The sequence below is a fragment of the Macaca thibetana genome, chromosome 1 (assembly GCF_024542745.1).
Source record: "Macaca thibetana thibetana isolate TM-01 chromosome 1, ASM2454274v1, whole genome shotgun sequence".
NCBI lineage: Eukaryota > Metazoa > Chordata > Mammalia > Primates > Cercopithecidae > Macaca > Macaca thibetana.
The window spans coordinates 122,953,859-122,967,383 of NC_065578.1; the positions used below are offsets into that span (position 1 = coordinate 122,953,859).

Sequence of the window (13,525 nt, forward strand, 5' to 3'; positions counted from 1 at the left end):
AGGCCAGCTGTCTCCCCTCCCCCCATTTCCACCAAGGGCCAGAGACGGTGGGAATTGCTCCAGGCAACCTAAAGGATGGTGGTGTGAGCTGAGAAAGGCAGGCCTGATAGATGTGGGCATAGGAGCTTCAGGAATAAAATGCATGTGAATGCGGTGTTTCCCAGGGAGAATTAACTGCATTCTCCCCTTCAAATATGAATACCTGAGAGTCATAACCAGCCCAGTAGGGTAGACTATGAAATGTATAGCAAAATTTTCAAAACCAGCTCCTCCTACCAGACAAGAAAATTATCATATTTTAGGGCACAGAACTGAAAGCATATTTACTGAAATCTAATCCAGGATGAAACCTAACAGTTAAACATTCTTTTCCTTCTCTGCTTCCTTGGCTGTCTATCCCAGCACACCTTGTCCCAGGCTAACTTGAGTAAACATACACATGTGACCACATGAGGGCGGGAAGCACACCAAGTGGGGGTGGTGAAATTCTGAATGGAATGCAGCCCCAGCTAGTTAGGGGGCCCCGGGCTGAGACCTCTGGCACTGGCAGTAGATTTATACAGGCAAAGAAGCCAAAACAATGAGCTCATGGGCAAGAATGCAGCCTGTGGGGAAGTCTGGGCAGCTAGAGCAAACTGGTTTTTTGAATTAGGATGGGAATAGCAATAGTTGAGTCTCCCACGGGAACAGGATCAGGGAGAGTGGAAGCCACCATTCAGTATCTTGGGGTTCCAGTTAAGTAACTTTTGGGAGCTCTTATTAAAATTCTGTTCTGCAGACAGCATAGTGCTCTTAGGCAAAACCTTGGTTCCTTTCCCTGACTATGTAAAACCTAGAGGGTGAAGGAACAGTGAGGCTCCAGTGACCTATCTTAGGTGATGCTCTTAAAAGGGCAACTTTATTCAAACCAGGCCTGCCAATGCCAGCTCCTTCAGTCTAGATTCAAAGATGGCTGTGACCCTGATATTGTGTGCTTAGGGTCACCACTTTAACATGATATAGGAAGCAATTGAGTCTTTTCTACTTCCTAAATAAACACAATCCATCCAGTTGTGTGTCATGTATACCCAATCCAGACTTATTTAGACCAAAGAGCCTTTTTTTCCCTACCAGTGTTTTCCAATTTTTATCTTAAGAGGCAGGGTCTTGCTATGTTGCCCATGCTGGAGGGCGGTGGCTGGCTATTCACAGGTGCAATTCTTTTTTTTTTTTTTTTTTTTTTTTTGAGACGGAGTCTCGCTCTGTCGCCCAGGCTGGAGTGCAGTGGCGCGATCTCGGCTCACTGCAAGCTCCGCCTCCCGGGTTCACGCCATTCTCCTGCCTCAGCCTCCCGAGTAGCTGGGACTACAGGCGCCCACAACCGCGCCCGGCTAATTTTTTGTATTTTTAGTAGAGACGGGGTTTCACCGTGGTCTCGATCTCCTGACCTTGTGATCCGCCCGCCTCGGCCTCCCAAAGTGCTGGGATTACAGGCGTGAGCCACCGCGCCCGGCCTCACAGGTGCAATTCTACTACTGATGAGCGCAGGAGTTTTGACCAGCTCTATTTCCAACCTGGGCAGGTTCACCCCTCCTTAGGCAACCTGGTGGTCCCCCACTCCCAGGAAGTCACCATGTTGATGCAGAACTTCGCGTGAACACCAGATCAACATAGCACACTATAGCCCTGAACTCTGGGGCTCAAGTGATTCTTCTGCCTTAGCCTCCAGAATATCTGGGACTATAGGTGCGTACAACTGTGCCTGGCCAATTTTTTTTTTTTTTTTTTTTGAGATGGAGTCTCGCTCTGTCGCCCAGGCTGGAGTGCAGTGCAGTGGTGTGATCTCGGCTCACTGCAAGCTCTGCCTCCCGGGTTCTGGTGATTCTGGAGCCTCAGCCTCCCGAGTAGCTGGGCCTACAGCCATGAGCCACCATGCCCAGCTAATTTTTTTGTATTTTTAGTAGAGATGGGGTTTCACCATGTTGCCCAGGCTGGTCTCAAACTCCTGGGTTTAAGCAATCTGCCTGCCTTGGCCTCCCAAAGTGCTGGGGTTACAGGCATGAACCACTGCGCCCAGCTAGATCGCAAACTTTAACATCTAGCCACATTTGCCTTCTCATTATGGGATTCGTTATGCATAAATTCCTTAGCACACATCTCCTAAAAACAAGGTATAATACTCAAGAAATTTAACATCGGCCGGGCGCGGTGGCTGAAGCCTGTAATCCCAGCACTTTGGGAGGCCGAGGCGGGTGGATCACGAGGTCAGGAGATCGAGACTATCCTGGCTAACATGGTGAAACCCCGTCTCTACTAAAAATACAAAAAACTAGCCGGGCGTGGTGGTGGGCGCCTGTAGTCTCAGCTACTTGGGAGGCTGAGGCGGGAGAATGGCGTGAACCCGGGAGGCGGAGCTTGCAGTGAGCCGAGATCACGCCACTGCACTCCAGCCTGGGAGACACAGCGAGACTCCGTCTCAAAAAAAAAAAAAAAAAAAAAAAAGAAATTTAACATCAATACAATATTAACATACAATCCATAAATTTCTGCAAATGTCCCCACGTCCTTTATAGCTTTTTGACGTGTAGTTGTCATGTTTATTTTGAACTATTCCCCAGTCTTCTTTTGAGTTTTTTTTTTTCTTTTTTTTTTTTTGAGACATTGTCTCGCTCTGTCCCAGGCTGGAGGCAGTGGCCCAATCTCAGCTCACTGCAACCTCCGCCTCCCAGGTTCAAGCAATTCTCCTGCCTCAGCCTCCTGAGTAGCTGGGACTACAAGTGTCTACCACCACGCCTGGCTAATTTTTGTATTTTTAGTAGAGATGGGGTTTCACCTTATTGGCCAGGGGGGTCTCGAACTCCTGACCTTGTGATCTGCCCGCCTCCACCTCCCAAAGTGTTGGGATTACAGGCGTGAGCCACCGCACCCAGCCTCTTTTTGTGAGTTTTTTTTTTTTTTTGAGATGGAGTCTCGCTCTGTTGCCCAGGCTGAAGTGCAGTGGCGCAATCTCGTCTCACTGCAAGCTCCACCTCCCAGGTTCATGCCACCCTCCTGCCTCAGCCTCCTAAGTAGCTGGGACTACAAGCGCCCGCCACCACGTCTGGCTAATTTTTTGTATTTTTTGTAGAGATGGGGTTTCACTGTGTTAGCCAGGATGGTCTCGATCTCCTGACCTCGTGTTCCGCCCACCTCAGCCTCCCAAAGTGCTGGGATTACAGGCGTGAGCCATCGCACCTGGCTTTTTTTGAGTTTCTTTTTTTTTGTTTGTTTGTTTTTTGAGACGGAGTCTCGATCTGTCGCCCAGGCTGGAGTGCAGTGGCCGGATCTCGGCTCACTGCAAGCTCCGCCTCCTGAGTTTACGCCACTCTCCTGCCTCAGCCTCCCGAGTAGCTGGGACTACAGGTGCCCGCCACCTCACCTGGCTAGTTTTTTTGTATTTTTTTAGTAGAGACGGGGTTTCACCATGTTAGCCAGGATGGTCTCGATCTGCTGACCTTGTGATCCGCCCGTCTCAGCCTCCCAAAGTGCTGGGATTACAGGCTTGAGCCACTGCGCCCAGTCTTTTTGAGTTTCTTAAGGGTAAGAATGATCTCTTTATAATTCCAGCATCTAACAGTTCATGATACATAGTAAGCAGTCTACTGTCATGTAATAGAAAAATGAAGACTCTCAACATCTGGCTGTCTAGAGCTCCTGCTAAATAGACAAGCCTGGGCAATATAGAAAGACCCCATCTCTGTGAACAAAACAAAACACAAGGCATGGTGGGGTACCTGTAGTCCCAGCTACTTTGGAGGCTGAGGTAGGAGGATTGCTTGAGCATGGGAGTTCAAGGCTGCAGTGAACTGTGAGTCCCACTGCACTCCAGCCTGGACAAGAGTGAGACCCCACCTCTTAAAAAAAAAATCCCAGCATACCTCAATGTTAAGGATTTATCATTTACCAATGGAAAAGAACTATTATTCTATGCAAGTCAAGAAGGGATCTGCCAATTAGAAACCAGGTATAGTATGGGAACAAAAGCTTGCTACATATATCCTTTTTCTACTTCCCAAGAATTATTAGTAAAGGACACCACATTTTCAGGGTTTTTTTTTTTTGAGATGGAATCTCCCTGTGTCTCCAGGTTGGAGCGCAGTGGCGTGATTGCGGCTCACTGCAATCTGGTACTACAGGTACGCGCCCCCATGCCTGGCTAATTTTTGTATTTTTAGTAGAGATGGGGTTTCACCATGTTGGCCAAGCTGGTCTCGAAATCCTGACCTTGGGTGATCTGCCTGCCTCGGCCTCCCAAAGTGCTGCGATTACAGGCATGAGCCACTGCACCTGGCCTCTTCTGTTTTTGGAGGAAGTCTCGCTCTGTCACCCAGGCTAGAGGGCTAGAGTGCAGTGGCATGATCTTGGCTCACTGCAATCTCCACCTCCTGGGTTCAAGCGATTCTCTGGCCTCAACCTCCTGAATAGCTGGGAATACTGGTGCCCCCCACCACGGCTAATATTTCTGTATATTTAGTAGAGATGGGGTTTCACTGTGTTGGCCAGGCTGGTCTCAAAATTCTCACCTCAAGTGATCAGCCCACCTTGGCCTCCCAAGGTGCTGGGATTACAGGTGTGAGACACTGCACCAGAAATGTATTTATTTTTTTTTGAGACAGTCTTACACTGTCACCCAGGCTGAAGTGCAGTGACACAATCTCAGCTCACTGCAACCTCTGCCTCCGGGGTTCCTCCCGGGTTCACGTGGTTCTCCTGCCTCAGCCTCCCAAGTAGCTGGGATTACAGGCACCCGCCACCATGCCCAGCTAATTTTTTTGTATTTTTAGTAGAGATGGGTTTTCACTATGTTGGCCAGACTGGCCTCGAACTCCTGACCTCGTGATCTCTCCACCTTGGCCTCCTAAAGTGCTGGGATTACAGGCATGAGCCACGGAGCCCAGACCAGAGAGCAGTTTCTTAATCCACCTGGAGGAAAATCCCCAGCCCCCAACTTTCCACATACTTCACATAGGTAAGATAACACTGTAACAACTTTGAAACTAAGAAGAGAATTAAGCTTTCGATTTTGAAATTGAGAAGCCTTTGAAGAGTGGCAGCGTTCTAGAAACAAAGTTCCATAATGATTGAACAAGTGAACTAAAAACTAGGATAGAGACTCAACTGATCATCTGAACTCCAGTAATTAATGGCTAGTGCTCTGGGCATCTGGCTGGAGCCATGCTACACACCAGTTGTACAAGTTATTTCACTTTAATTTTGTAAAATGCTTCAGCTGTCTCAACTGTTTTAAATAAAAATTTTCTGAACGAAAACAGTATGAAGACCTTGCTCTAGACACAAAACAGGAACTGAGAAAGTCTGGTTATGTCAAATAAAGCGAAGTGTTGATTATTCTGACTAGTGATTAAGGTTACCCAGTTACTATTAAATCCAAGTTTTTAAGGTGCTGAGCAAAGGAACACTGCACCAGAAACGGCTTCACATCATAGCACATCAACGGGAGCAATAGCACTAACTTAACTCAGGCCAAGGCTTGGGCTTGGGAGTGCACTTACACAGCTTTCTTTGTAATGATACAAAAAGCTGCTGCCTTTTGGTAGTTAGGCTCCAGAAAGGGGCTTCCAAACCAAAACGTGCTTTTAAATAGAAATGCAACTGAATGCAGGAAGGCACAGAATCCTGACTGCCTGATTAGCATCTGGTGCTCAAGGGTTAAAACCAAGTATGCAAACCTCACATTTGCACATTTCCATGGTGATTTAGCTTGCTTTCAAGGTACCCGAAAATAAAGGCAGGATAGGGGTTTTTGAAATTGACTGGCTTTTTACCTCCTTTTGGAAAATGGAAGGGGAAAAGCACTGCTCCCAAGAACTTCATCAAAACTCTTTTAACTTTAGGTATTATTTAGGTGTTATGATAGAGTAAATGCTGTACAGTACCCTCTTACCTCAAGATCAAGGCCAGGCGCGGTGGCTCAGGCCTGTAATCCCAGCGCTTAGGCTGAGGCAGGTGGATCATTGAGATCAGGAGTTCAAGACCAGCCTGACCAACATGCCAAACCCCACCTCTACTAAAAAATACAAAAATTAGCCAGGCAGGCCGGGCGCGGTGGCTCACGCCTGTAATCCCAGCACTTTGGGAGGCCAAGGCGGGCGGATCACGAGGTCAGGAGATCAAGACCATCCTGGCAAACATGGTGAAACCCCGTGTCTACTAAAAATACAAAAAAAAAATTAGCCAGGCGTGGTGGCAGGCGCCTGTAGTCCCAGCTTCTCGGGAGGCTGAGGCAGGAGAATGGTGTGAAGCTGGGAGGCGGCAGAGCTTGCACTAAGCCGAGATCGCGCCTCTGTACTCTAGCCTGGGCGACAGAGCGCGACTCCATCTCAAAAAAAAAATTAGCCGGGCATGGTGGCAGGCACCTGTGATCCCAGCTACTAGGGAGGCTGAGGTTACAGTGAGCCGGGATTGTGCCAGGGCACTCTAGCCTGGGCGACAGAGTGAGACTCTGCCTCAAAACAAAACAAACAAACCAACACCTGGTGATTCAAAAAACCGAGACACAGGTTGGGCACGGTGGTTCACGCCTGCAATCCCAGCACTTTGGGAGGCAAAGGTGGGCGGATCACCTGAGGTCGGGAGTTCGAGACCAGCCCGACCAACACAGAGAAACCCTAAAAATACAAAATTAGCCGCGTGTGGTGGCGCATGTTTGTAATCCCAGCTACTTGGGAGGCTGAGGCAGGAGAACTGCTTGAACCCGGGAGGCAGAGGTTGTGGTGAGCCGAGATCACACCATTGCACTCCAGCCTGGGCAACAAGAGCGAAACCTCGTCTCAAAAAAATAAATAAATCAAGACAGAGATTTTGATTTTTTTTTCAGAAGGTTTTTAATTTTTTTACTTGGAGGTTTAGGAACTCCTCCAAGTACAGCAGTAATATATTTAATTAAAAACCCAACACCTCTAATTTGAATTGAAGAAAGGAACTGTCCTTTGCTCTAAGGCAAATCAGCTTTGTGAGGCTTTTGCTTTGAATGCACCTATACATATTTGCTCAGCTGACTTCTCTAAAAGGTTTGCCTAAGAGGGGGAAGGAAAAGAGGCGTCGATGAGAAAAGACCCATATCACACCCTGTATTTGAATAAAAGATTTATTTTCTTTCTCAGGAAAAACAGGAAGTTAGGGAAACACACTACATTTTACAACCAACATTAATTTGTAGTTGGTCCTTTTCCTGGCACAGCTATCAAAAGTACTAGCTGTTTAGCCAGAACCAAGGTGTTCACCCCCACAGAATGCACATGAACACTAGAGGACTGCATGTTTTTCCCTGAGAGAAGCATAAGACAAACAGAAGTCAAAAAGTAGTCACTGAGAGCGCCATCCTTCTAAGCAGCCCCTCCCTTTCCCTTTTGGAGGATTTGCCTGAACTATGTAGCTGACAGTCAGCACTCAGACCACCTGCCTCGTCCTCTCCCTATAAACCCACCACTCCCCTCCTCCTTTCCCAAACCACTTGGGGTGCCCTAAGCCCAAAATATCAACTAAGATCCTTGTCTGTATTTCCAGTCATACCTAATGAATTGGGAAGTGGGGCACCTAAAAACCAATTCACATCTATGCACTTGTTTCCACTGAATTTGGGAGACAGGCTGTTTTAGTTACCGTAACTAGATCTTAAGATTAATATTAAAAACTACATAAAGTGCTTTTAGGTCCTTAGAGATACATGATATAAATAAGTGGCTTATGATCAAGAACGATAAATAGATAGGTAAAAATAGCTCTAGCAAAGTTGACATTATGGCTCTGGGATGGGCAGGCAGGGCAATTCTTCCCCATTACATTCTTAGTCATCTTATTCATGCCTATTTTTAAATGGAGTCCACAGACTAAAGGTCATGCTCAGAGACTGAAGCTTTCAAATGACCCTAGTTCCAATATAGACACTTTCTTCAGTTTATCAGTAGCTTTTAAACTCTGAGGTTTAACACAGCTCACCTCATTCTGTAAATTTAAGTGAGCATACTCATATACATAGGAAACTTTAGAGAAAGCCTCGTAAGATGTTCCCTCCTCTGACAATTCCTGAGGGGACTTTTGACACATTTCCCCCCAAAACAGGATAAAACAATAGTTGAAAAGATACCAGTCTAAGGAAAAGGGACTTCCTCCCACCCCTCAATGACTGTTAGTGTCACAGCACCCATGGTATTACCACCTGCTAACAGGATAAAGTTCATGAGAGATGAAAGGTCTGTGGACTCTTGGCGGGGAGGGAGGGTCACTCAGGTTCCCAGCAGGGTTTCACAGTGCCAAAATCTAAAAGGGCTAGAAAGGGATGGCAGGGGAAAGCTGTAGACTTGATATAAATATCTGTTGAGGGAGCAGAACAAGCAGCAATTTCAAGGAAGGACAGGAAATAAAAGGTAAGTCTGATAGAACAAACATCAAGACTGAAATCCAAAGATGCCAATGCAAAAATGTGAAACAAAGTTTGGGAATCATTAATAGAAACAAAACAGTAAGTATTTGTTTTATTGACATACTAGGCTTAGACCTGTGTGTGTAACAAGCCTAATAATAGCACCATGGTTAGACTTGCTTGCTTTTCCAAGCCATCATTTTACAATTTATTAAGCAAACAAGGGATCAAATGTCTCTCCATCCACCTGATGTGATCTTTTTATATGCACACGGCTAACGAGTTCCATTCAGAACAGCTGAAAATCTTTTAGTAAAAGCTTTAAAGATGCGCTCATGAATTCAGTTTAAATTTCACCAGTTAAATTAGGTCAAATGGAAGGAACTCAAATGAGTATTGCCCAATCAGAGCCCATTATTTGTAAGTCATCAGTAACTTTAAAACTCCACTTAGACCTAATTATTGAAAACTTGCATATAATGAAGTGAAAGAATTTCCATTCATCAACCTCTCAATCCCAGGTTTTCAAAGAAAAACCTATCTAAGGAATACTTACCAAAATCAGATAAGAAAATTTAAACCTGCATAGTTTATCAATCAGATTGGTTCCACTACAACCAGTTTGCGTACAGTTACACATCAATTCGTTCTGTATACACTCTAGAACTGAACAGAACAAAGTTTAGCATAGAAAAGCTGTAAGAAACAGGTTCCTAATTACCGAAGTTGCAAAGTTCAAAAGGGTATGAAAAAAACTAATGTAAATTCGATACTCTCATTGTTGCAAAGAAATAGACTTTCTGTAAAAATATATACAATTTTTACAAATACATTTACAAATTGTTTGTCTTAAGAATTGAGGATATCCATATTCATAACTAATTACTGAGTCTTCCATCAAGTATTATTGGCCATAAACTAGGCTAATGAAGTAAGAATCATGGAAACCAAGCCAAAGTATAACAGGTATAAAAGTCCTGAACACTTGGACTTTCTATTTCAAGAAGTATACTGGGAAAGCTAATTATAGAGAGGAAAAGCTTCCCTTGTACAGTACTGAGGCTTACAGTCATAGTTCTATTCCTTGTAGCTTTTACACAGGTCACTGGCATTGTTAGTGCTTCTCTTAACACTACAGGAAATTAATGAATTCGGCGGGTAATCAATTCTATGACTTGCCTGACTACTGGCCACTTTCCTGTTCTCAACAAGGAAATTAAGTCTTTCCACCCTACCATCTTCACTAAATCTAAAAGTCCTCCTCCATAGCTTCCCAAACAAAGTTTGTTTGTTGCTGAAACTGAGCTTTGCTTCTTTCAGACAGTGACTCTTCTATCAATGGGCAGCACTTTTCCCATGTATTTATTCTCGTTAGCCATAATCCTCTTGCCACTTGCTTTTCTGGCTAGGTTGCTAGGGTGCACCTCTTGGAAGTTACAGCTTGCAGTCCAACTGCATAAACTGGTTTTGGTGGTTGTTGGTGGTGGTTGGTTAAAAGTCAACTATTGCACTTACAGTAAGGCTATCTTATTAGATATGCCAAACCAGCTCCTACTCCAGCAACACCTGCAAAAGCCAGAAGCACATTTCTGATGCCACCTTCTAGGTCCTCTACATGGAAGAACTCCACAAACCCATCCTACAAAACAAAAAAGACAAGCACATTTTCAAGTATGGGTTTCTGCTCTCTTAACAACACTACTATCCAGAAAGAAGGTAAATTAAAATATCTAAGGATCCCCCCTAAAAAACAGTAAACCAATTATTATTCACCCTGGGGCAAAAAAAAAAAAAAAAAAAAAAAGACATTTCTAAGTTCTTCAGTTTCTTAAGTGGGCACCCATGATAGTTAAACTTCATTTTACAGTACTATCTTGGTCATATTAGGATTTATCCAAACCAAGGGACTTCCAGAGTTCCCATGAAGTAAAAGACTAAAACACTTATTCTCAAATCTCCACCACCTAATATTTCAGTAACACCTCAACTGCGAAGATCAGTTTTTCTCAACGTGGTTAAGTACATCCTGCATCAGATCTGGGTTTCTGTTTAAAACGCAAGGTCCACCCCGTATCTTCTCAATTAAAACAGGGAGCGCCTTAGGAATGTATTTCAGCTATCCTCCCCTGGTGACTTATTTCTTCATGGTTTGAATCCACTGAAGAGTATTCAACTGAACTGGAACAAAAAATAGCCTAGAGAAAACCAAGATTTTTGATACAATTCAAGACCGCCATACCACTATCTCTAAGGATCCACTACTTAAATCATTATCAAATAAACAATGGTCCTTTAGTTAGAGCCTGCAAACAGCCGTGCGTCATAAAAACCTTTAGATATCCCCACCTCTCTAAATAAATCCTTCATTCTACTTCCACTCCAAGTCCCCTTTCATCCTTAAGGAAAACTTACCCAGCCTCTTTGTTTAACTAGCCAGTCCCGTTTTGTCCTTACGAGAACGTCTGTGATACTTTCTGCTAATGGTTCGATGCAGCTTTCTTGGTTTATGGTCTTCAAGTGTTTCGCCACAAAGGCACCAAAAGAAATGAGAGTCACAATCCTGCCCCAGTTTGTTACGCCGTCGCTGAAAACATGGACCATCACTCGAGACAAAGATTTGACATCGTCTTCGTTTTTGATGTCCAGTTTCCGAAGCATGCCTGGGGAAGAAAAGCATGCAGGTCCTCACGGCCTCCTTTGTCTAAACCGGCGCAAGATTCGCCTGCCCACCCACGGCGGGAAAGTGGCTACTGGGATTTATAGAACTCAGGTCGACCCCACTTGGAATTGACATCCCACCCTTTCCGGTCTTTGAACAAGAGCTGCCATTTCCAAAAGAATCAAGATGGGCGGAAACAATGACTCAAGGCCAGAATATTCTGGTTTCAGGAATAGGATGAGACACGTTTCAACACTGACTCGTTTCGGTTTCCACCCACCCTCGGCGGGTGAGTCCAGGGAGAGATGGAAAAAAGGGAGTGAGGCCTTGGCGATTAATGAACCCCCTTACCTTGGAAGGCCGTCTCGTGGTTGCGCTGCACGCCATCCCCAACCCGTCGTAAGGTCTCCAGAGCCTTCCTGCTGGTGGCCCCAGACCTGCCCATTGGCTTTGTGTCCTTGGCGCCGGTGGCCTGCTCCCGAAGGTACCGAGAGATAATCTCCAGCGACTGCCGGTACAACTCGTCCTCCTCCTCCTCTGCTGGCGGCGGCGTCGAGGGTAGTGACCCATCCATACTGGGGCTATTACCAGATTCCCCGACCAACTCCAGCAGGGGCAGGACAGCCGGCCGCTTCCCGAGAGGCTCCGGCTCGTACCCGTCCAGCTCCTCTTCGGGCGACATGATGGCGTCGGCGGCCGGGGCTTCCATCTCCTCAAGCGGCGCCGCGCGGCGGGTGGGCGCAAAGAAAAGCAGCCTCGCGGGGCTCGCGGTGACGTCGGGGACCTCCGCGCCAATGGGCGGCGGCCGCGCGACCCTCCGGGCGTCTGGCGTGAGGGCGGCCGGGGGGCTTGCGCCGGCGCTTCCGCCAATCACCGTGCCGGCCTCCCCTCCCCCTATCTCTCGTCGGGCCGAGGCCTCCTTCTCCGTAGCCAAAAGCCGCCCTCCCGGAGGGGTGGCGCCGCCGCTGCCGGCCCCCAAGCCGGCCCCCCCACAGTAGAGGTTGAGTCCGATTACCGCGTTTCTTTTGAGGCCAAACATCGCCAGTCGCCGCCACCGCCGCCGCCGCCGCCTGGCAAGAAAACTGGGGAAGACCCCGACTCCTTACTGGAAGGAAGCGGAAGTGAGAAGTGGCGAGGAGCTCCTTGATCACGGTTTTAGGGCGGCCAGTCCTACTGGGTGGCGTCAGCGAACTTTAATTTTTTTTAAAAAGTATTCCCATAAAAGGGGAAAGGGGCGGCAGCTTCCGGAGGGTTGCGCACGGCACCTACCGGCTGCCGGGCCGGGGCGGGGTCGGGGCCTGAGCGGGGCCTTCCGGTCTTCGGAGGCTCTGGGTGCCGGTTACGTAACGGCGGGTCCGAGCTCCTGGGCTCGAGCTCTTTCCATGAGCACCTCGGGCCTTCTAGTGGCTACCTCTGTGCTTCCCTGAGACCTGATTCGCGAGCCCCTTTTACTGGTTTTTGCCAGAGCTTTTTTACCAAATCAAAATTTCAACCATTGACTAACAGGGGTTGAAGGAAGAGGACGAGGAAGTTCAGTGATGGATAGGAACAACAGTCTTAGATGATAGGGATAATTAAGGGGGCATAGTTGGGAACTTGGAGTTATTTTGCACAGCTCTCAGTTCGATGTTTGGAAATGAGGATGTTCCATGTACTACCCTAAAGAACCATTTATATAAGTGGACTAAGCTAAAACTGCCACGGCTAAACTATTCCTGCCTCCCTGCTTGCTTCTTCCATCTCTGTTGCATGGTCTTTGGCGCTATTTACATATAGGCCTTACTCCATTAGCAACTCGTCTGAGAGTCTTGACAACATTTTTGTTTGTTTTGAGACAGAGTCTAGCTCTGTTGCCCAGGCTGGAGTGCAGTGGCGTGATCTCGGCTTACTACAAGCTCCACCTCCCACGTTCAGACGACTCTTATACCTCAGCCTCCCGTGTAGCTGGGATTACAGGCGTGCGCCACCACAGCCGGCTAGGTTTTGTATTTTTAGTAGAGATTGGGTTTCACCATGTTGGCCAGGCTGGTCTCGAACTCGTGGCCTCAAGTGACCCGCCAGTCTCGGCCTCCCAAGGTGCTGGGACTACAGTTGGGAGCCACCTCGCCCGACTGATTATTGTATTTTTAGTAGAGACGTGGTTTCACCATGTTGGCCAGGCTGGTCTTGAACTCCTGGCCTCAGGTCATTCGCCTGCCTCAGCCTCTTAAAGTGCTGGGATAACAGGCGTGCCTCAGCCTCTTAAAGTGCTGGGATCACTGCACCCGGTTGACACCATTTATTTTGGTGCTGATAGTAAGGCACATTTGACTCTAGAGGTTTGTAAAGCCCTTGGGAAAAAGGATCCTGTTATATGCCACGTATGTTAACATTAATTAAAGCAGCCTTTTTGTTAAAAGATCTGTAAAAATAATAGCTAAAATTCGAAAGCAAGGTGCTGAGAGACATAGGAAAGGTGAGCAAGC

At 46.9% G+C, this 13,525-nt stretch overlaps 1 protein-coding gene across 2 annotated transcripts; it reads right to left on the reverse strand.

The window, feature by feature from the left end:
• Positions 1–7,110: 7,110 nt before the first annotated feature.
• On the reverse strand, positions 7,111–12,858 carry MCL1 (MCL1 apoptosis regulator, BCL2 family member). 2 transcript variants are annotated; one of them, XM_050750998.1, is made up of 3 exons: positions 11,412–12,369; positions 10,814–11,061; positions 7,111–10,040 (listed from the first exon to the last, which is right to left on the reverse strand). In XM_050750998.1, exons 1-3 carry the CDS (start codon positions 12,097–12,099, stop codon positions 9,924–9,926), a joined length of 1,053 nt encoding a protein of 350 aa, XP_050606955.1. In that variant the 5' UTR covers positions 12,100–12,369; the 3' UTR covers positions 7,111–9,923. The 2 variants fall into 2 exon arrangements, with proteins under 2 accessions (XP_050606955.1, XP_050606963.1); XM_050751006.1 differs by lacking the exon at positions 10,814–11,061 and having other exon boundaries at positions 9,913–10,040; positions 11,412–12,858.
• Positions 12,859–13,525: the final 667 nt, after the last annotated feature.